The following is a 24,427-nucleotide window of genomic DNA, read 5'->3' as shown; positions in this document are numbered from 1 at the left end:
AGTGATCCGATGCCTCGTAAATGCGGAGCTCAAAGTTGGGAGAGATGGTGCGCTCATCAACACTTGGCCTGTCCCGAAGTCCACATTTGTGGTTTGTGGTTTTGCTTAAGTGCACACTAACGTATTTCCGAGTTTGAGACCACATGGTTCACATCTTTGTGGGACAGGCAGTTGCCAACGTTCCTCGATATTTATGAAAAAGCCTGTAAGTATGTCACCAACGCATTGAACTGTGGGATATATACCGCTCAATACTGCTTTAATGTGGTCTTCAAGGTTGAAAGCGTGCATTTTGTGTGTGTTTAGTGTGGTCTCACGAACTATGAGAAGTAGGACACACTTGCATACTTACCAGAAAGCTCACGAACACAAATTCAAGTATACAAAACCGCAAGTGCAAACTTTGAGACAGGTGATGAAAATCAATGCCTTTATATACAGAAAAAATAAATTTCTCACCTTTTGCAAAGGAAAAACTGTTCCAACAACAAACAACAGCGTTTCGTTAGCTTGCTTTGCTGGTGTTACCGTTAAGAACGGACTACAGGGATTCAGGGGCAGGTTTTAAAGAGGGTGTAACCTTGTTACCAGCGGATTTTACCACAATCCAGCACTAAAGGTTTAACAAGTTCTCAGCAGACATGTATTCTTGTCCTGAGGTCAGATCTGACCCTGCAGTACTAAGATTGTAGGATGCGTTGTTGCTGTGTAAAGCATTTAAATGTAAATAATCTTTTTTTGTTTTGCTTTCGCTGCCCTCTTTTAAGACTATTTTAAAAAGCCATCTAGGTTGAAATGTAAGGGACAAACTGAAATCCTCAAGGACACTGAAAAAAAACACCTCCTCTCTGATGGACAGTCATTTAAGTGTTCTTGGTTGTGACATTAAATCCATGATGAATTCAAAAGTTGCACAATTCCGTATGTGAACAATGTTAACATGAATGAACGAATCAAAATCATTTCATTGTAGAGGACCTAGATGATCAACAGATGATAGACTATTAAACAGTCATCTTATACCTGAGACTTCTCCACTGAGGCAGTGTGTTTGTCACACATGGGGCTGATCTCCATCCCTCTGTCTCGCTCTCGGTCACCCTGCGTGAAATACTCCACCATGATGCGGTCAGTCCATTGCCGGTAGATCTCCAGAGGCTTGGTGGGGTTGCTGAGGTCAGCACAGTGGACCATGTTCTGGAGAACCTAAAGCCATAAAATGGTACAGAGATGACTGAGTTTCAAAGAATGCAAAAAGGTTACCTTGCTACCTCATAATCGGTAAGGCCAAAACCGCAAATCTGACCTGTATTCTATCTGAGTAGTTGTCCAGCAACAACACTCCGAGACTCGTCACTTTCTTGGTCTCGACCATGGTCTTCAGGTCTGCCAGGATGTTCATGTGTTTGGACATATCTGTCGCTAACACCTGCATTAAAAATAAGGTTTGTTTCTTGTACATTTTCTGGCACGATCAGATTAGAAAAATGGACTAAGCGATAAGAACGGTTCGCCCTTATGAACTTTCTGTAGGTTAGAATCCGTGTCTCACCATGTCAATGACCATCTTGCGCAGTGACTGCCGCTGCTTCTTACTAAGATTCTGGAAGATGTCACAGTTTTCCTCCTGTACTAGTTTGAAGCCCACAGCCAGGTGGTGGTTCTCCAACACAGATGCATCATTGTACATCAGAGCCAGCTCAGAATCTGATGGGGAGATTAAGTTGCTTAGAATGAATTTGCATACCAGAAGAATTTGATTATAGTTCCGTCAGTCCTTTTTGCTTATAAACACTTATATGAATAGGGCTGCACCATATGTACAAAATACTAGTCTTGCAAGTATACAGCTACATATAGAGACTGTGATACGCCTTGCAATATAAATTAAACGTGCATTGGTGAATCAATGTGACACTGGCTGGGTTATTTTGACTCTTTTACTTTTGTTGAATCACACCTTGATTCAACATAGCACGAACAGAAACACTCATCCGGAACTATGACTGATCAAGCTACTCGCATCACACAGTAAAAAACATTGAGATTAGTTAGTGGGCTCAATGCATACTGCAGCACTCTGCAGTATCAGTATCGCAAAGACCAATATCACAATAACAATTAACAACCTATAGTGTGCAGCCTTAGTAACTATAGACCAAGAAGTCTTTCCCAGCGCACAAAAAAGTGGGCCTAGAATTTGTACAATTAAACTGAACTCACTCAAATCTAATCTGACATTACAATACTTGCTCATTGCATAGGGTCTTGCTTAAGGGGGCATTTCACAGTTTTTTAAAAATCTTCTTTTGATTAAATTGTTAATGTGAAAGTCATTCGGACTGGTTTGATGTGAAATGCGTCATTCTAAAGAAACTAGAATTAACAGAATTAACAGTGGTGATATTCCAATACATCAAGGTATTCAATACATCTAAAAGCTCCTCCATAGAAAGTTATACATGGATGGTTATATAGTCACTGATGCCTGAGACATTGTTTCAGAATAGTTTTGAAATCAAGGTTTTGGCCTAACATGTATTTTTAAAAATACATTCATGGCAGAGAGGTAATTGCAGGATGTTGCATGGCACAATAGAACCCCGAAGAAAATGTATGTTTTCAGATTTACCACTACTGTACCATCATCAACATTATATATAAAACTCATAAGACACATGTAGGGTCACTGGTGCTTTTTGGAAAGTAAATAAAACGGCTATATTTGTGTTGAAGACATTGCCCCCGGTTCCTGTCACCACTACTGCTAACCATTTCACATCAAACCACTCTGAATGACTTTCTTTACATCTTGACTGAATTATGCAGAAATGGTGAAAAATCAGAGAAAGATTTCTCAATAAATACAAATAAACATACTTGTGTTTATGAGGAACTGGTTGGACACTCCAGGGTGATCAACATCATGTATGGCACTAGCAAACAGAGCAGCCATAATTTCGAGGTCAGTGAAGACGGCCTGAAATAAAAAAAACAAATTTAAAAACAAATCTTACGTGGTCACTATTCATGTCTGAAATCGTAGCCTTATCTTGACAGAACAGTAAAGCACCTCTAGAGCAGGTGAGGAGAGCAGCACATGAGTGGACTGCACTACATCAGCAGCATGGATGTTGTTGTGGTAGGCGACGTCAGCATGGTAGTGGTCCTCTAGAGTCATCATGAAGGTAATGAATGTGTCTGTTGGGATCTTAAATGACTTCAGCAGGTCTCGTTCCTTGAAAAGAGATGAAAACAGGTGTAAAATAAGCAAAAATAGTCCACCAACAAGACAGGAAGCACAGAGGACAACTTCATGACAAAATTCCATACCTGAAAAACTGTGTACATAATAACCGTCAGTGGCCGATTTCCTGAATGCTCTGCTATTTTAAAGATATCTAAACCCCATCGGTTGATGTCCTCGACTTCCTAGAATCAGAAAGTCAGCATTCAATTACATTTTTTTCAACACTGAATAAGCTATCCAAGGTTATTTAAAAAAAATTAAGAGTCCAACAAGAAGCTTGTGAAAAATGACAGTAAAAAATCTTCCCCTAAACCCAAATGTAGATCTGCCAAGACATAATTGGTATCTGAATATTGCTTTTTTTGGTGTGGACTGAAACTATGAGGCTATTGTAGCTAACAAGTGAAGAAGCGTTTATCCTACCAGGTTAGCATTTTACAAATTGCATGCATGAATCATCACACACTTGCCACTGCATTGAGTTAAGAAATCTCAAATAGACTTGTTTATCGCTGCTGTTGGACCAAAACCTTGTATCTCCATTTTTGATGTTTTTTAGTTTTTGACATAATTTGAAAATACCTACTGTCCTTTATAGTGTGTGTAAATTTCAAGATGACCAAGAGAAACAGCCCAGAATTACTTGTAAAAAAGTCTGGTTCCATTGACTTACATTAAAAGTAAAGTATGTTTTTTTCCTTCTCCTCTAAAGTTACCATTTTGGAGATACGAGGTTTTGGTCCGACAGCAGTGTTATGCAGTTTCTGACACTGTATGTTATTATAAAAATGGACAAAAGTACATCACATAGCTAACAACAACAGTAGCAGGTACTTTTAAACCAGAATTCTGTCAATGGTAATGGTATAATGGTATAATCCACCATTGCTTGTTAGCTTCATTTGCTCTGTAGCTCGAGTGCCAGGGGAAAATTGTGAAAATGTGACATTTTGCTGACACTTTAATCCTTTACAGAACTTCTCAAAGGAGAATCAAGCTCATCTTTAGCTTAAATCTGGTGCTAAGAAACCTGGTGCTGTGTGTAGCAACAGGAGAATGTGTGGACAGACTGACCTTGGCCAGGAGGCTCTCGTGCTCGGTGCTGACCCCGAAGCGAGGGATGCAGCTGGGGGCCAGACTGGGGCTGTGCGTCAGCTTCTTCACACCGCTGATCTGAGACATGGGCCGCCGCTTCTTCTCCTTCTCCTTCGTTGGCGGTGACAGTATCTCCACATCATGCTGCTTTTCTGTAACACATTCACGAACAATTACAGCAATGACTATGACGGTACATGCAGACAGTCACTGTCGTAACAACACCTTGGATCTCTGAAATGCCAACTTTATAGGATAAGGAACTTAAATTTAGTGTAAGTTAATGTGAAACGTCATTTCTGTTGGTCCATTAATAAAATACTCATGCAATATAAAAGGCAGCTGATATTGCCCAGAAGTGTAAAAAAAAGAAATAAATGCATTTACAAGACTTTGATATAACAACAATGACAGAACACTCAATTAAAATGTCAGATTATTCCTGGAATGCTGGCTGTCACAAAGCAATAATGAAAATATAAGTAACCAGGCAAATTCTTCTCACCAGGCTTGCATATTTTCCTCTTGTTACAACCCACTGTCACAGATTTCTTATCCAGGTATATTAAAAACGTAAAAATAATAGGTTTCTATACTGTTTGGTTGCTCTCTTTTCAGCACAGCTCTCCCCTGTCACAATATTACTTAAACACACGCTGATGCACACACAGCCCGATGGCAATATTACAGTCCCCATGGCAACTAAAGACAATGTGTCGAGGAATGTTTCCATCCTTTGAAAGCACTGCTCTGTTTTCCCACACCTACGTGCTCTATGATATTTGCTGATACACTGCTAGCAGGATGATATACAGGTAAGGTCCTTTAAGCAGGCGTTTCTGTATGCAGACACGTGAACTCGAAAACGCTTGTGTGCAAATATGGACACGCTCACAGAACATAAATATGAACAGCACTTCGCATATTGACACTTAGGATGCTTTAATTCAAGTGTAGGCAAAGTATCTGACACCTCATAAAATTTTAGAGCTATAACTTCATAGCCTATAATGTGGCTAATAGCGATTGGAAGATTGGTAGCCACCAGTAGCACCATTTATGGTAATTAGGGGCAGTTTGTTTTCATTAACACTTCCCACTGTCTGTATCCATTTATACAACAGTTAGTTCCCATGGCAGAATCTGATTGGTTAAGAAGCATAAATGTTTTTTTCACAATAACTATCATACCGCTAAGCAATGGTTGCTAAGTAAAGACTCACTTTATGCTGCAGCTGTTACATTTCTACTGTAGCACATTCAAAAACAGTAAATGGATGTATAATTCCAATTAGCTAAAAAACAATAAAATTCATCAAACAAGAAGGGCTGTAAAATGCTTTACAGACAGGAACGTATTGAAAAGCTGAGCTGAGCTGATCAAGGTATTGCAACAGTTTTACGGCTCTATCTGTACAACAGCAAAGGGCTTTTTTGGTGGGAGGAACTGACAATATTAAAACACATTTTAGACATTTTTGGGGTTCATTTTTTTAAGCTTTATTTTTTTCTTTGCAGAGCTGGATAGAATTAATTGAACACCTAAGTCGCATTATCATGAATAACATCACAGCTGTGATGATCTACAGGGACCGAATCACAGCTAAGATGTTATTCATAATAATGTACGTTCTCGTCTCCTTCTAGTGTTTTATCGCTTGGGCTGAAAGATGGTTCATGATTTAACTGTGTCAAGCAGTTGCATATGAAATAAATATGAAATAACTGGTTCCAATATAATACATTTAATTCATTTGCAACCACTTCACACTTTTAAACCATGTAACCATTTTTTTTATGTGTACTTTATTCCTACAAATACTGAACGTTCTTCATACGAATCACTTGCATTTTGCTGGCTTTTATAATGTGCAAAACAAATTAACATCCCAGTAACAAATGAATTGAATACATCATAATCAGGCCTTTGACTGGTGCAAATCATGTTGAGACTCACCTAAAAATGTGCTTGCTATGAACTCTGACACTTGGTTTCCTGAGCGGCTCGTCTCTGACAGATGCGTCAGCTCTCGGTTCAGCATCCTTTTGAACTGCACACAGAACACACATTCCACAACAACGGATTAGTTACACTTCAATTACGGACAATTCATCAGCAGAAAGGTAATTAGGAGCGATAATCATGTTTGAACCAGCTGAAAGAGAAAATAATGTGTTCTTGTTAGAATTAAATAGAGATCCCACGCAATTAACTCCTCTGCACCAATTATTTGGACCATCTGACAGTGTATATATGAATGAAATGTATATCATGAATAAAATTAATGCACAAAGCAAGTAAACTGAAACACAAATATGTGTTGATGTTTATTCATGTGGAAATGATGAATACATTGGAATCAACTATTAAGTATTATCTTGTTCAGTGGGTGCTGTACTATGTATTCGCACAAAACTAACAAACAAATTCTATGAAAAGTTTCAGCTTTGCTAAACTTGCATGGAACACAAAACATGCTACACATTGAAGAAAATGCACTTTCCATAAGACTGGCTTCCATTGTTTGTGTTACTGCTTCCGCTGCTTGATTTGAGGCATAGTTAAGGTAGGTTCATATACTCTTTATTGGTGCATTGCCATACAGCAATTTAGCCAGTGTTTTTACTTATGCCAGGTGCAATTCTGCTGGCAGTCCTCTGAGATTAAAAGACTTGCTTGAGGGCACAAGCCCTGCTGTTGGCATTAAAGGAATAGTGTTTCTCAACCTGATCCCTATTTGCTGCACCTGTAGTGTACAGACAGTAATTCTCCAGCACTTAATTTCTTCTATGAACACTTATAATAGAAGCCAATGGGGACATGCTTAAGCATAAGGGTCAGTGGGTTTTCTGTTATTTTATAAACTATATAAGTGCATTAAAATGATTGCAACGGTAGTTAAATGTGATTATTTTTTCCGTAGTGCAGCACATTACTGTTTAAAGTCCTGTAATCACATTACACTTACTGACTTAATAAGAAATATGCTTTTTGTTTTATTTAGACATTTCTTAGAGAACAATATTAACAACGGTAAAATCGTACATTTCCTCTATATAGATTATCTGTGCTTGTTCTTTTTACATAATTTGTGTGTGCGTGTGACCTATGACAGCTGATTGTGAATGTGAGCAGTGAGTATTCTAATATGAAACTGATGGCTAAAGATAGCTGTGCCCCACCCTCACCTAAACAGGCCAGATTTATTCAGAAACAGCTCTGTAAGCATAATATTTTATTCATAAATATCTCATTTGAAGGCAGCTGTTTTTGAACTGTTTCTACTAGCTAGTTTCTTGGTTCTTGAACAGCATTAGCTGTTCATGATTTTAATTAAGCACAACTACAGGTCTTGTTCAGAGTAAAGGCAGGGATAGTGGCAGGCTTTTTAAATGATGTTTACTGTGATTGGCTATTTCTGTCAGCATAAATTACTGAAAGGACTATTGTTTATACACTTGTCCAGTTGATACAGATTTGTGTGGGATTCACAGAAGAACATATACGTAAAGTAATGAGTAGTGAAATGACTTTTACCAGGAAGTAATGAGTAAGCACAGCACAGTTTAAGAGACGTAATAAGTAATGGATTACTTTTTTTTGAGTTACTACAGATAATGCAGATACAGAGAGGTTGAAAAAGTGTTTCTTTAATCAATTCCTCAGTGTTGGAAGACGAGGCTGTGACATGCATCCTAAATGTACATTTAGACTTACAACAGTAGTTTCTGATCAAGTAGTAGTTTGACCAGAACCTACTGTTGGAGGTACTTTAGGAGCTGTAAGCGAAGAGAAGCAGCAGAGCACTTGCTGCCTGTATGTACACAGCGGCGGCTATACGTGGAGGCAAGACTCTTTATTCAGACGCGACGGGCGTCTGAGAGGAATGCCTGCTCAATGAATGAACCTCCTGCATCTCTGCAGAGGCTGTTATGTAATCAGGCATGTGGCTACGAGAGGGAAGTCGTACAACTAGGGGCGCACACGCACTCACACACATACAAGTTTGCATTCCATCCTCTGTGATGGATTTCCCTTGACTTCTTGCTGTAGCTATACAATGTTTTGTCAACAGGAACCAAAAAGGCCATCTTTAGGCTCTTCTAGTCCTTTAAAGAAAAGTTGCAAACATTGTAAAGCAAAAAAAATATATTTTTTCCCCACATTGTACACACAATGTCAAAATGTTAATATTTCCATAATTTCATAAACATTTGATACCCAGAAAGAGCTAAAATATGACAACACATGCACATAAATATTGTTTAGAGATGGCACAGTATTACTTCTTGTCCAATGCCGATATAAAAACAATGATACCGAATCACTTCACTCAAGACTTCTAAAAGCATCTAAAAGCAGCCTATCAAGCTCAAAGTACCTAGAAGAAATGCACAGCCAACAACATGACATCACACAGCCCAGTGTGATCTCTAGAATCAGTTCATCTCTAATGTTTCTGCATTACTGTACATGCTGTCATGAAAATATCATAAATGATGTACATATATAAAGAGATATCTGTGATACAATATATATGGATACTTTCAAATACTGTTCAGTGCCATAAACATACATACAAGATTTCTCTTAGCAAGTTGTTGAGTTTTTGCATGCTATGATGCTAGACTTGTTGAGCAACACTTGGGTCTGCTTCAAGGGTGCGGCATCGAGCCCTGTCCTTTTTTCCACTAAGGCAACCCTGATGCTTGCCCATGACATAAAAGCTTACAGATGTATTCAAGCTTTGGTTTAAATAAAGTGCACTGGAGCTTGACGTTTATTTTTCTAACCTCACTTTACTTCAGAAGAGGTCGTACCAGAGCATGGCACAAGCCACTACAGCACTTACCAGTGTGAAAGTCTGAGTTGCGGAGAACAAAAGGTAAGCCTGTGGCACTTAGACACATGTGAAGCCATGCTGAGAGCAGACTGCACGCGAGGCTATTCAGTAAAGACCACCTTATAGAGTCATATCTTTGGAATTCCGCTGCGGTCTGACGGCGCAGGTAATCCGAGATGAATACAAAGGAAAACACCAGGTGCTCCAGCAGCAATGAATGGACCAAAGCATCAAAAGCACAGACTCTTCATGTCTACTTTGAGGCAGCGTGCAGGGATGCAGCATTTTCCTGCAGTGTGTGTAAATACAGAGATTGAGAGAGTACTATGAAGACCGCGTCCCCCCTCCTCAGCTTTACACTGCATGCTGGACAGCTTCCAATCAGCCGCTCCTGACAACAGAGGCTGAGCCTGAACGCAGTATCCGATTGGTCAGCGAGCAAAGAGGGAGGTGTGTATATGCACGTGGGGCCTGGTGCGTGTGCGTATGTGTGTGTATGTGCGTGCCTTGCATACATGTGTGTAAAACGGGCCGAGTGAAGCAGAAGCACAGCTCCATTCATGGAGTGCAAGAATGAACTAAAATTAATTTAAGATTAGAGCAGGTTTTGTTAAAGTATGATGAGCTTGAGCTATTATTTTTTTTATTAATTCATTTGTCAGGATCAGTGTCCATTAATAAAGAGTATCACAGAACTGTACCTGTTGTCCATGGCCAGATAAGATGTTAAGAGGGCAGGTTTTGCCACCCATTCAAGATTTTCCTGGATTGTCCTGGATTTTGGTCATGAATGAATTGCATTCCTGGACAGAACATCTCCCAGAGTATTTTCATACTTTAATATTTATTATGATGTTTATGATTATGATGTTTAAACCGCTTATGGTGTATATTTTGATACAAGTCAAACAATATTTGATAAAAAGAATAGGTTTAAATGGTTTAGATTATCTTCTATTCAGGGATAACTGTTTGGTCTGTCTGACTCACAGTGATATGAGCATAACCATCTATCCACTAAATTTAGTATGAAGTTTAGTGCCAAGATCTTTAGTGATACAAGCATTGTAACCAAACTACCAAACTGGGACGTCCCTCTTAACATCTTCAGGATTTTGGGGTCCAGATCGAGTGTCCAGAAATTTTACGAGACTGAGGTGGCAACCTCAATGACTGTTTTACAATGCTATACAATGACTGAGAATGAATTAAAAATAAATACAAACAGCAGTGCTGAGACTGTCACTATATTTGCAATATGTCACTTGTCATTAATCATTATCTTGATATCATCCTTTGTTACACAGATACCGCAAAACAGTGCAATATGCAAATAAGCCTGCAGCCATACATCAAAAGCTTTATTGTGCACTGTGAGCATCCTGACCAATCTCAGATGTTCTGTGTGTTCTCTGTAGATGAATCAGGCCTTTTAGAAACAGGAATCAAAATCACTTTCACATTACAAAAATGTTATCTTGGCAAATGAAATTCATCTTAAATGTACTGAATATATCTAATATTTCTCATTATGAGATTATTAGATAGATTATAAGCATTATTTCTTGAAAACTAGTGCAATTATCTGCTGATGCAACAAGACCATTTCATTATTGCCAATAAAAAATGTCAAAACATATTGAATATTCTCACAACAGCCTCACAAGGAGAAATTTTAGACAAAACTGACTAGATTTAAGATTATCTGACTTGCCAAGATGATTTTTTTTTTGCAATGCACTGCATCACATCAAGCATTCATGGATCCTCAGAATACTCGATTTTTGCCGTATTGCACCCTTTCCATTGCTGATAATTAGCTCTACTGAGGAACATTTTATCTTGGTATGTTTGAACATTTAGCACATTTATCACAAAAACCCTAGAAGTACTGCAACAAGACTTTTTCAGAATATCATTCAGCTCAAGTAGTTATTCTGTAGTTATATCTCCTTGCATCAAGGCAGATATAAATAAAGGAGATATAAATAAAAATGTAGAAATTTAAACAGGAATACCTGAATAATTTTAAATGTATTTTTAAAAATACATTTATAGTGTAAAAGTACTCAGCACTAAAAATAAAAACTCTGGGGACATGTTAACATTAACTGGTTATGTTTGCTACATTTGCACTGAAAACATTGTAACCCCTGAGTCACCCCTATCACTGAGCCCCCTATCACTACCATTGTAAAGAAATTTGGTTTGTTTCTCTATCATTTCGCATCAAACCGCTCTGAATAACTTTGTTTAAATCTCAGTGATTGAACTGGGCAATCACTAAAATTGTCATCTAACATTTGCCCTCTATTGGCTTGAGATACAGTCAGGGTGCTTGACACATTTCTGTGAATTTCAGGATGCGCATGGATGAGTTGTGTTGGGGGCCTATTTATAGCACCAAATCATTTTAAATGAATACCCTCTTCATCCCCACCCCGCTGCATGCATGCTTGTGTTGAAGCGCGTGCTTCAGAGTCAAGGAGTTCCACACACACGGCCGTTCAATGAAGGAGCCATGCAGTCTCTGAGAGAGCCAATCAAAGCGTGTGTGGTGGTCTCTCATGACATCAGATCCACACTGCTGTGCTCATTCACATTTCCCAGCACACGACTGGGGAGGTGCACTTTGTGTATGTGTGTAGTGTGTTAGCGTTTGCATGTGCAAAGAAGCAGGGAGGGGGATGGGCACTTGCAGACTCGAGCCAATGCAAATGTGGTCGGTCCAAAAATAGGAACGCTACCGATGTTAAAAAATAGCTACACGCGTGCCCAAGCCTAGCGTCCATATTCAACAACAAAAAATACAGTGACGTTAATTCAGTCACTGTGTAAACATTCACAAATTAGTTGGTGTGGTGTTGATGTAGCTTGTTTTCCATGAAGTACAACATAAAAATGAAAAGTTCTTAATTTTACAGTTAAAATGGACTGATATTAAAATACTGCATGTTTTGCCCTCCCCTCTGAATGTGATATTATTTGTCCTCAAGGTCTACATTTATGTGTCATTATTTAAATGAAGCTGTGACAGGGCCCTTGCTCTGAAAGAAGTAACGCATTAAATTTACTTGATTAAATGTGTACGTGAAGAAAACATGTCACATTAACATAATTATTGCCAAAAGTACAGTCTTCAAGGCTCAACACGTTTGTGACAGTATGTGAAATGCTACTGAAAACACAAAGCAGTGCTTAGTAAATTCTGCTTGTCCTGTATTTGATTTAAAAACAGAACAAACACAGTGTTTGATGTTTTACCTAATTAATTTTGTTTATTTATTGATTTTTTTGTAAATATATGCTTATTCAAAATGTACTGCCTACAACATATTCCAACAACAAGAGACAAGTTTACTGTTTTGGACCTAATGACATCAACTGATTCAGTTTTGAAAGCTGAATTTTTTGTCTTTCTTCCATAACACAAATCTTCAGCTGTACAGCCATACGGGGCTTTCATTGTTGTATTCTGTGCTTCATAATGTAAACAACCTTTCAATGGGAGATAGATCTGGACTGCAGACAGGAAAAAGCAAGCACATCCTTGAAATGTGTTACTCCAAAATATGTATATATTTTTCAGCATTAATGGTGCCTTCAAAGATGTGCAAACTACCTATGACATGGGAACTAATATACTCCCATATCATGATAAACCCTGGATTTTGAACTTTATGCTGGTAACAATCCAAATGGCCCTTTTATTTTTCCCCCCAACTTCTTTGGAATGTGTTGCAGGCATCAATTTCAGAATCAGCATATATCTACACAAACAATGAAGCTGAGGTAAAATCTTAAACATATTTTTGCTGTTTTTGTTTAAATACAAGTCAAAGTATTTAATCACTGCTTTCTGCACATGCTCTCAACCTTTTTTGAAATTAAGGTTTGTAAGTAAACCAAAACACAAAATTGTGTAGATGCATTTGTATCTTCAATTTGATGTAATATATTTCACTGATTATTAATATACACAGTTCAATCAAGGGAATGTAATGCATTACTTTTTTCAGTGTGGCCACTGACATCTTGTGAGTCCCTCCGGATAAGAGTGTGGGGTAAATGAAAAAGTGCAAATGTATAGTATACCTTGTTAGAAGCCATCTCGCTGACCGAGTGGCGGGTCTGCAGGGTCTCCAGCTGGTCCAGACACCAGTCCAGCTCCTCCAATGTCTCAATGGCCAACTTCTGATACGTGTCATCTGCAAAATGACAGGTACTGATCTAAAAACAGCCAGGCAACAAAAACATCTCCCTATACTTCAGCTTGTTCCACTGAGAATCCCCTGTTGCAGCACCAATGGCATAAACATTGCATATTTATATTACAATTTGTAATACTAAAGTGTTTTTTGTAGGGGTCTTTTAATAAAATTTGCAATGATAAGATTTAAAGATCTTTTAAATATGGAAAATATTAAAACTTTTAATGACACATAAACTACATGTACATGTACATAAACTATCAACAGTATATAATCGAACTGTTGTTGGTGTTTACTGTCATCAAATTCTTCTTAATGCCATCACTGACACTCAGTCCTGCCCTTCTTTTTGGTTGCCTGAGAAAACTCGGGGGTACTCTAATACAGTACCCGTCCCGGGTTGCCATAGCAACCGTGATCCCGGTTTACGTTCGTGATCGGCCTCACCCCACACGATGCAGAGAGAGTGAGAGGAGCAACAGAAGAATGAATAAGCAAGCTTCACAAGCACTTGAGCCTATAAACTTATTTCACTGGTTTATTACTGAATTGCATGATGGTACATACTGTTCATTCTGTACTGGCTCACTTTGGCTCTCAGTGCAGTTTACTGCTGCCAATTGGGGCGTTGTATTTTTACCCAAACCTTCCAGCACTGTTTACAAAATAGGTCCAGTGTTCCACTATCTAGTGATAGTGCCAAATCCCTTAGCACTGACCTGGTAAGCCTGGCTTGCACATGGAGGGAGGATTGCTGCCTGATGGCCGTCTAACAGAAAAGAGAAGAAAAAAGGCGGTAAGTTCCAAGAAGGTGGTCCAATGCCATTGCTGGCGCAACAATCTCCAGAATTCCTTCCATTCTGTCAGTGGCTAGAAGGGCTTGGACATCACAGTCTGATGAATGTCTTACTTGCAACCACCCCGATCCTGCAGATGAGTTAAAGCTGCAAAGTTGCTCCGCACTGTTCGCAGACTGGCCAGAACCTAAGAGAAACCAAGGTTGGCGTATTAGTTCAGTCTTACACATGGAGGCATTTTCTGTATGGCTGTTTGCAGCACTTGCACTGAAGAAAGTGTTGCTTTGAATTAACTTAATTCAAATGTGTTCATCGTTTTTACATCAGCATGACTATTACTGTATTGTTTATTTACTGTTGGCAATAATTTGTCAATGTAATGTATTTTTCTTCTATGGAAATGATGTACACATTGGATTCAAGTGAAAATGCATCACTTTCAGTCTGTAGGATATGTGGTAACACAATACTGATGGCCAACCAATATAACTGCCAACAAACAAAGCTGGTGACCACTGTATCTAAGCAGGGGTGTCGTAAAACCTCACTAACCTGTGCAAAAGGTGTTACAATCATGTCTTCTCCATGTCTGAAATAAGAGAGAAAATTGGTGACTAAGTTCCTAAGAAAGGTCAGGAGCATGACACTCCATTTCTTAGTATGTTGAGGATGTTTTGGTATTTTCAGCTTCACAGGGCCAGCAATTCCGAATACTGTTTTGAGTGGGGAGTTATGCAGAACAGTGGCCTGCAGAGCCCAACCTCATGTACAGAGGTTAGTTTATACTCTAAACCACAACATAGTATCCTTCCCACAGGCTCAGAATATGACTAATCCAATAGCACTGCAGCACGGCTGGACTCACTGTGCAAACTGCAAAGTTCAGAGGGAGTGGTGAGGGGGAAACAAATGGAGAGCTTCAGTTTACAAGACATGAGTACTACATACCACCTTCATGATACACAAACACTGTGTCAAAGCCAGTGAAAAACAGTGACAAATATCCTATTGACTTGTATAAGACTATTGCGAATTTCTGTACATTCAAAATGTGTAACTATTTTGGCATGACCAATACGAACACTGTTACCGATATTGATTTTAAGGGGCGGGCAAATATTCCAACAACCAATAATATCAGCCAATATACTTCCACATTTTATAATTTTATCCTCCAAAAGTTTATACTTACTGCATAGTGGGCAGAGTGTTCTTGCATTCTTTGCAGTTTGGGTTTCTGTTAATGGTGTCTTGTTTTTTTGTTTTATAAGTTCTCTTCATGCAATAAGCTCTTATGTTATAACCTCAGGTCTAGTTTAGATTTAAAATCAAATGTTTTTTGTTATTTTAACTATGATGATATTGTATACAAATGTACTTGTTCAGCCTGTATTGCTGTGACATATGAGACATATGAGGAGAAATCTCAATATTGGCCAATACTATCGGCCAACCACTATTAATGGGACCCCATTACCCATGACTAACTATCATGATGACCGTAAAATCTATCCACCCGCTTTCATGGTGGGTGGGTAAGCTTTACCCAAAAAATGGGTTCAGTCTTGTAAACTGAAGCTGTTGGCTCATACCGTTTAAACTGTGGGTCATGCACATGGGATTTTTTAATAATGAGGAGAAATATCAGGGTACATGCATCATATGAAATCCTCCTAAATCAGGATGGCATTTTTTGAGCTTTGGTGAATTAGACAGGTTTAAGGATAGGCATATGTGAGAGGATCTGAGTGATGGTGGGGAAGGGAGCACACATGTTTGGAGCAGTTTGTTAAAGTAAAATAAAGTTGCCACGCGCTTATCTCACCGAGGCAGGCAACTGACTTCCCACTGTTTCAAGCCCTCTTCCCTTAAGAAAAAAACAAAAGAAGAGTCTGATGACCTAACTGGGATGTTTGGGCAAAACGACATGGACGTCAGCACAATGTCAATGATGACGAGGATGGGAAAACAGAAAGATAGTAAAAGCAGTAGGTACGTCTTTCCTTTGAAATGTAACATGCCAGTTTTATATTCCAGGCTATCATAACATCATTGTTGAAAAATCTGACTTTGCACACTTTAATAACTGGACTGGACTTGGCCTCTCAAATATTGGTCATTATACAGTACTCTTCAAAAGTTTGGAATCACTATTCAGAAGTGAAATGAATGGTGTCAATAAACTAGGCAGTTAGTTGTTGGAATGTAGGAAAATCTAAGTATTTTAGATGTTTTCAGAATGTTGAATGGAGATGTAGATGGCTCTAAAATGACTGACAAAGTGGAACAGCATCAAGAATGACATTATAATAAAATTAATATGCAGAATGCCTCATATTTGAAAAGTGGTGATTAAATCTTAAGGCAAATTACTTGTACTATTTATCATTTTTGTTCCCAATACTTGAAATATTTAGTAAAACTTTTAAAAAATAGGTGGCTAGGTAAAATATTTCAACCTACACTGTATAAATTGTGTAAAAAATAAAAAACAATATGACAAGTGATTTGAAACTCTGCAATGGTAGTGCATCATGGAATCATGACGGAATACACTCTCTGTATAACAATGGTCATGCTGCATCAGTTCAGTCTTGGAGATGGTGAAGGTCCAGTACTTACAGCTCACTGGCAGTGGAGGAATTTCTGGACATGGCCTTGGGGGAAAGGTCAAAGTCTGAGTCGGAGCGGTACAAGAAGGACTCGCGCCGCTGGCTGTGGGGGAAAGTGGCCTGTAGGACCAGGCCAGAGCTGGGGCTGACCTGAGAGTCCAGCGCACGTCCTGCTGACAGTCCATTCTCCACATCGAAACTGAAACAGAGCAGAGAGAAAACAAACAAAGAGAGAGAGGGAAACAATTAGATCATCACCTTTCACATAGATGCCGCACTACACAGAAAAACAGCAGTGGAAGCTATAGATGAAGCTGTGCATTTAAGCCTATTCACATCATCTTATTTGAAGGAGTTCTGATTCTGTATGCTGATTTTTCCCCCACAAACTGCTATGCTGCGGTTTTCTCCTTCATAGGAAGGTTGGAAAATGGTATGATTTTGGACCGACATACTGTACTCAATACTACACTGTGCAATTTGAGGTTGGGTGGGATGCAATGCTTCTAGCCGTCTTTCTCAGCCCATCCCACTTCAACTATGATACACCACACATCTATCTTTAGCACTCATTGGAGGTCCAGCGGTGGCACCCACCGTTAAATGAAGTGTGAATGTTACATAATCAGCGCTGAATGAGGCTACTCAATTCATGAGGAAAGTGAGCGGCTGGGTGAAGAGCCAATAAGGATGCAGTGGGGAGCCGCTGTCGCTGCGGTGACGCACATAGGCGCGTGTCAAGACTGCACTGGGGCTCACCGAAATGGGGAGGGGCCAAAATCAAACAAGCCCTATCTCTTCTTTGCCTCCTCTGGAGTCTTCATCTGCCACTCAAAGGGAATTTTGATGAAGGTGATGTGAGCATGATGACGTAGAAGGCTGTACAGTGCTCCAGTGGAAGTCAGAATGTGGAGGGATATAAATAGCACATGGAGCAGACTGGGCTATTTATAGCCTCTCAGGTGAAGCATGCTCCAAGCCTACTGGCAATGCAGTGTCTTCCCCATTCATATACACACATGCATGCATCAGCATCAGAAATCACTTCTATATTTATCCTAAACTGTATGTTGCATTAACCCTTTAATGTCAAAAATGCAGCTATTGCTGCCTATTAACCTACTCTTCTCTTTTAATAATGTAATTTGTCAATGCTATTGTTATATTTATTTTGATATTTAAACAAATGTGTTGGAATATACTACACATTTAAGTCACTTTTTCAAACCAATAACCAGCCCTTACATCTAAGTTCTGTTCTAAATGTGCATCCAACACAAATGCAGCAAAATGCTTCTTTTGTATAGTGATACAAAAAACTGTAGCACACAGAAAACCCCAAATCCACATGCTGATCCATTTTAACTATGGTTATTTTAACCATGTGGGCATGCAACCCTTTCCAGGGGCAGATTTTAGTATGGTGAATTTCTGAATAGATTGCTGAAAACATGTTAGGAAAGATAAAGTTAAGGAAAAAACAGTCATCAAGTCTTTCTGAACTGGTTATTGCTATACTCTTTTGAACCGAGAAATGATGCTTTGTGAAGTCAATGAAGCACGCTATGCAAAATTTAGTCAATTTGGTCCAATTCTCACTGGACTTTACTACATGACTGGCTAGATGGCCAGCCAGAGATCAATACTTTAATAGGAATATGACCAATTGCATTCCCTAAGTACTAAAGGCACATGGCACAGCTGGACTGGATCCCAAAGTGGGTACCTGTCTTGAGACCAGTCTTTAAGCATGTCACATCAAGCGTTCCCTAATGTGCTACAATATAATGGAAGCTGTAACAAAATCACAATATGTAGCAATATGATTACAATATGGTAATTTGTCCTACTACTGCCTCAATTTCCCCTCTAAATGCACAAATTGCTAAGACGATGTCGCCAGTTGGAAATAGTTTATCTGGGTGTTTTACTCCTTTTTTGTTTTTCAATTATCGCAAAAACCTAAAATATCGCAATGTCCCTTTTCCCTAAATTTACTCAATGTATACAGAATGTTGTGAGAATAAGCCACAAAAGCCAGCCTACTTTATATCAGTGTAATCATATCAGCTGTCTCTCAAATATACATATATATATTTTACAGACCAGCTTGTCACGAAGGGGGGCTTGAGGTCATGAACCCAGTGAGGACTAAATGTTTTCTGACATCACAGGAAGTAACACTTCTCCTTCCTATAGTTCCTGTGCTAGATGTTAGTGTAAACCGTTTTCTCCAGCCAAGAGTGCTCTATTAACAAACACTACACAACGAGGACGATCTGACAGATAAAAGAAAACAAAAACACATGACACTTCACTTGAAATCATTGAAGTACTTCAAGCAGCCGCTTTTTAGGAATTAAAGCTTGCCCGTCAGCTGAAAAGTGAATTTGGAACATCCTACTTGTTCCAGTGTGATTGCCAGTTGCAGTGCTACACTGGTGCGGGGGATGGGGTGACAGAGACCTCTTTTCATGTCGGTCTGAGAGGCAGATGTTATCATTAAAGAACAACTTCAACAACTTCCAGGGGATAACCGAGAAAAGAAAAAAAAGAAAAAAGCTGCCTCTTTGTCATATGCAGAAACTAAACACCAACGGTAAATTAAGTTCACATACGCTTCATATGTGGGTTCTGTGACCTTCTGTTACAGTTAGAGCGCCGTAGAATGAAGAATAAAAATTATTGCCAACAGAAAAACATGTAAGAATCTGAGCTGGCTTCCCATGACTACCAGTGCTGTGTCAAGGGATGAGGTAAGGGGCTTTCTGTTTGGTGGTCTGTACAGCCTACTATCCTGTACATCTTGCCTGCATGTAGGCAAGCCTTAACAAAATCATCCACTCTTTGCCTGGGGGACATTTTACTGTATGGTATTGAATACTGTATGAATGACATCAATATGCTATCAGTGAAAAAATCCCTGAAATCCACTTTCCCTTGTATACCACCATCTTACAAGAGAGTACAAGTTATAAAAAATGTGAACAACAGTAAATGGCAGGTGTTTTATTCTAAAAAGTCAGTTTTCCAATAGGTTACAATTCACACAATATCACCTGTTAACACTGAAAACATTGTGGAAGACAATGTTAAAGAATGAAAAAATATACTCAAAAGGAGAATATAATAACTGCCACCCTCTCCCCACTGCCTGCCTCACCAACACACTGCTAAACTTCCCAGAAATGCAAGTCTGAACATGATTCAAATGTACAGACAGACCTGTAGGATGCCATTGCTGGGTATTCCAAAGGGTTTTGCCATCAATGCTTGCGCTAAGCATGACGTTGTCTCATAGCAGAAGTACTACTCAGAAGTCTGGTAGACCTGCCTCCTCACTGCTAGAAAGAAAGTATATCACATGTCTTGCAAACATACGCTTTTGCTCTTCCGCTTTTTATTCAAATGAAAGCTAACTGTGTAAACAATGTTATACTTTTTGTGCAATCTGATCATCCTGCACTAAAATGGTCACTTACAAAAGCCCATTTCCACCAGATAAAGGTGGACAAAATTGCATATTTTTTCTTCTCTTGATTTCTGACGGCTAATTATAAAGATTATGACTTATTATGTGGATTTACTTTTTATCTCAAAATAATGATTTTCTCAAACTTTCAGATTGTCATAAAGAATTACTTTTATTCTGAAGATTTTGACTGAGTATCTACAAATACAAAAAATCTACAAAATTTTGGCTTATGTCATAAGAATGACTTATTTTCTCAAGACTTTGACTTAGTATCTCAACATCATTACCTACTTTCTCAAAAATTCAGCTTATTACGTCATAAGAGTTATTTTCTCAAGTGCCTTAATATAATCACTCATATTCTTAAGGAAAAAAAAAATCATTTAAAATCAGGTGCTAATACAACAAACATCACTGTTAGACATAACAAAAACACCACAAATATTCCTATTGTGCTCAATGGAAATGATACTCAGATGCCAATATTAGAAATACGCTAGCTAGACTGTACCAAAATTAGCACAGCTATATGATTTTTTTTTTAACAATAGAGAAAAGAACTGCAAGACTCTCTGCCTCAGCTAGAGGGATCAGCGACTGGGGTGAAACTGAGTATGCTATGCTAACTTCTGTCTCAAGCAAGGAGAGCTCTGGTTCATGATGGACTGCGACCAGGTGTGCGTCCTGGAACAGGCCTCAGACGGCGCTCTCGCTTTTCCCACGTGGCCAGCAAGTCTTCCTCACAAATCTGTCAGAGGATCATTCCTGTGTCTGTTGCGGTATGTGGCTCTTATTTCAAGCCATGTTTCCTTATTATCTTTAGAGCATGGGCTGGAGACGACGACTTCGATTCACACCATGATCTATGGGTGACTCTTGCTACACTCAGTACCAAAAACATGTCATGCTAAACTTTAACACATGAATGACAGGCACGGAATGAGGTCAGGACCGAGACATTTGCCTTTCAAATCTCCACTCCATGCTATGGGTTCTGTGGGTTCCACAAAACAATTGCCTGTTTTGCTGAGGATGATCATGTGTTCTGCCAGCCAGTGGAAACAGAAAGTGAAATGAAGAAATACAGAAGGAGAATCAAATACTAGCGAAAGGCCTGACAGGTTTAGATGTTTTGTGGTTTAGAAGGATGCCACTGGGATACAGTAGGTGGTTCTAACAAGAGCTATGATTGCAGAAAGCCTTGCAGTGCCTAGAGACTGGTCACAAATAGCCTACTTGCACCAGGTGCTTGGGAAAGGAAAGGAGGGATGGGATGGTGCAATCAATAGACTCTCCAGTGGTGGTCTTAGTGGACCGCTGTGTGGAGCATGGCATAATTGAGGGCAGCGCTCTTCAGAACGAGTAGCACACAGGGACTTGTCCTCTTCTCCGTCTCCACGCGAGCTGTTCTCCAAAGCTCGGCCTCTCTCCCGGATCCACTCTGCCCACTGCTGGGCCTGATTAAGCTCTCAGCAGATCCAGGCTTTATTTGGAACGTGGTATCGATCCTGACAGGACAGCGTGCATCACTTGCCGAGCAAAAGCAATTAAGTAGCAAAGTGCCCAGCCATGGAGGCTCAATGCACAGGCTGGGGTAGGTGTCGAGAGCAGAGAGGGTAGGCCTTTGATTTGGGGTGCAGATGTGGGTTTAATAGGGACATTTCAATAAACAAGTGATTAGGGCCTGGGGCGAAGCAGGTTCTACCACTTCCTCTCTGAATTAAGCCTTTAAGAGCAAAAGTGAAACATTCTTGATGCTCTACAAAAGTTGGTTATCTTGTACGTGGCTATAAGGCCATTCTCTTAAAAGCTTTGGCTAGGTTGTAAAACTCTGGGCAACATGCTCTTTGAACAGCGGCTTGCACGAAATGCTAGATTCATAAAAATGCCTAAAACACACACACAAACTGCGCACACATGTCTTTTGAGTCCTCTAACAGGAGCTGTGACCACAGACGCCTGTGTCACCATGCACTGCTCTGGGGTTGACGTCAGTTGCGGCTCAGTTTGCACTCTCGTCAGAGATAAATGAGCACAGCGGTGTTTGATGTATAAGAGATAAGATTCTGAGGTCTCAACCCTGAAGACAGTATTTTATTTAATCTTACATTACCCCCGACTTAAAAACAGGCGCTAGTCTAAGATTAACAGCTCATCTGACTATTGGAGGTGGAATATTTGAGCTAATACTGAAGCCATGACTCTTGTTGAGTTTCAATGAGCAGTAGTTTCTAGGGTGCCACTCATTTTCCATGGCAGTCTTCAGTGAGGACCTAGTTTGCACTAGTGGTGCCAAACTCATGCACATGGTTAATAAGGAATTCCACAGCAAACTGGTATCTGCGCAAACCACAAATGCAAAGACAATTCCTGGTGTTTATTCTGCTAGCTTCCTGCTATTGAAAATAGTCTGTAGTTTTAAGGAATCCATGCCTAAATGGCTCCCCATGGTGTCTGTTTTGTATAGCATGGGCACAGCCTTCTTCAACAACAGGAAATGATATAACAGCATTTCTTGAGAAGGTCTTAAGTTTAAGAGATGGCACGTTCAATACCGTCGGGGTTCGCTTTAAAACGTAGCTGCTTTTCCTTTGGTGGAAAAGCCTCTCTTTAAATCGGGCACATTATCAGCTGTCACTTCCTGTCAAGAAATCACAAAGGTGTCTCATAAAAGAAATGAACATGACAGTTCACGAAGGTATGTGTTCTGCAGACTGCATGTCATGGCAAGTTATTGGACCTGAAAGAAATAAAATGCATTTTTCAGAAAGTAATCACGTCTGGTTCTTAGTTGGACCACAAACCTACTGCCCTATTTCCGAAGACAAAGTTGGTCTCATTTATTATCTTAATATTTGTTTTTCACATCTACTTTAATCATTCATTATTTTAATGAATGGTCATTAAAAGTCCTAAAAGTATCCATCACATACACACTGCAAAAAAATGCTACATTAACAAAAGTGAAATCATCTTAAACGTAGTCTAATATCTAATATTTTACTTATTTTAAGTAATCTTATTAGACAAAATGATCTCACTATTTAGGCAGACAATTCTGCTTGTTTCAGACACATTTCTTCAGCAAATTGATCTGCCAACATAGTGAGATAATTTTGCTTAATAAAATTACTTTAAGCTAGTAAAAAAACAGAAATATTATTAGATGTATGTAAATATTAGATATTGAGATTACATTTAGGATCATTTCACTTGCTGAGGTATCATTTTTTTGCAGTGCACTGTCCTGCAGGCAGGTCACTGTGGGTAGGCTTTAGTGTTAACATCTAACAATCCAATAATCCAATAATCCAGACCCCATTAATCCCCAACAATCAATGGTTCATAAACCAGAAAATCTGACGCCAAAACAGTACCCCAGATGGACCCTAACACATTGAACAGGAAGAGTGGGGGCTATAAGTCTCACTTCCTGCTTGTCCCTGATGTCTTAAAATCATCATCTTCTCAGACCAACAAGCTATAGTTTGCTTTAGCACACAGGATAAGCCATGCCTGAGTACTTACCAGTACAGTCTGAGTTTGGTGTACTCACAGTGTTGGCTACTGTAAATATACTAGGTCCTACATAAACAATATGTAAAACAATAAAGTGAAACTGCATCAGTTTACACAAAATGAGCAGAGCACCTTACCTCCTTCAAGCAATGGTTATTGTTTCTAAACTCTATGAGACATTTGTGTTATTATTAACAAAAATCATTTTGTTCTTTGAACAATTTCATGAGATCTGTGGTGCACTCCTTGCATATAAATCAGCTGGATTTAAAAGTCTTCAATATATATGACCTGGACACTCTAGTCTACTAAGACTGGAAGAACAGGACACCTAAATAATTCTCTTTAGAATAGCGCCTTTTGCCTCCACCTGTGCAACAGAGCCATGTGCCGGAAATTTGAATGTGTTTACATGCGTATGGCAAGCTTTTGTCTCTTAAAGTCCTATTTCTACACCACACAAAATCTATTTGGCATTTTACTCACCACAGAAACAGCATTCAGGAGCAACTGGCACAACATAAGGTGGCACGGCTGAAGCCGTCTCCTGACGTACCAGGAACAGCTACTTGCACAGAATGTTTTTTTCAGAAACTATCTTGACATTAAAAAGAAAGAGGGAAT

General features: G+C 39.2%; 1 protein-coding gene across 9 annotated transcripts in view; it reads right to left on the bottom strand.

Moving 5' to 3' along the window:
* The window catches only part of LOC118819278 (cAMP-specific 3',5'-cyclic phosphodiesterase 4D-like), a 96,876-nt gene that overhangs the window by 3,633 nt on the left and 68,816 nt on the right, over positions 1–24,427 (bottom strand). For 4 of the 9 annotated variants that reach the window (XM_036586988.1, XM_036586990.1, XM_036586996.1 and 1 more), the window contains 14 exons: positions 16,820–17,008; positions 16,023–16,064; positions 14,750–14,786; positions 14,311–14,384; positions 14,120–14,169; positions 13,285–13,397; positions 6,303–6,396; positions 4,325–4,497; positions 3,334–3,432; positions 3,074–3,238; positions 2,881–2,980; positions 1,553–1,707; positions 1,307–1,429; positions 1,024–1,206 (listed from right to left, as the gene is read on the bottom strand). In XM_036586988.1, the coding sequence (XP_036442881.1) occupies positions 1,024–1,206; positions 1,307–1,429; positions 1,553–1,707; positions 2,881–2,980; positions 3,074–3,238; positions 3,334–3,432; positions 4,325–4,497; positions 6,303–6,396; positions 13,285–13,397; positions 14,120–14,169; positions 14,311–14,384; positions 14,750–14,786; positions 16,023–16,064; positions 16,820–17,008 (1,597 nt within the window). Of the gene's footprint in view, positions 1–1,023; positions 1,207–1,306; positions 1,430–1,552; positions 1,708–2,880; positions 2,981–3,073; positions 3,239–3,333; positions 3,433–4,324; positions 4,498–6,302; positions 6,397–13,284; positions 13,398–14,119; positions 14,170–14,310; positions 14,385–14,749; positions 14,787–16,022; positions 16,065–16,819; positions 17,009–20,034; positions 24,390–24,427 lie in introns of those variants that run through there. The other 5 variants (XM_036586991.1, XM_036586993.1, XM_036586992.1 and 2 more) reach the window with 2 other exon arrangements.

The sequence above is a fragment of the Colossoma macropomum genome, unplaced genomic scaffold (genome assembly GCF_904425465.1).
Source record: "Colossoma macropomum unplaced genomic scaffold, Colossoma_macropomum, whole genome shotgun sequence".
Classification (NCBI taxonomy): Eukaryota; Metazoa; Chordata; class Actinopteri; order Characiformes; family Serrasalmidae; genus Colossoma; species Colossoma macropomum.
The sequence above is the reverse complement of the archived record's forward strand: the minus strand, read 5'-3'. Positions and strand labels throughout refer to the sequence as shown.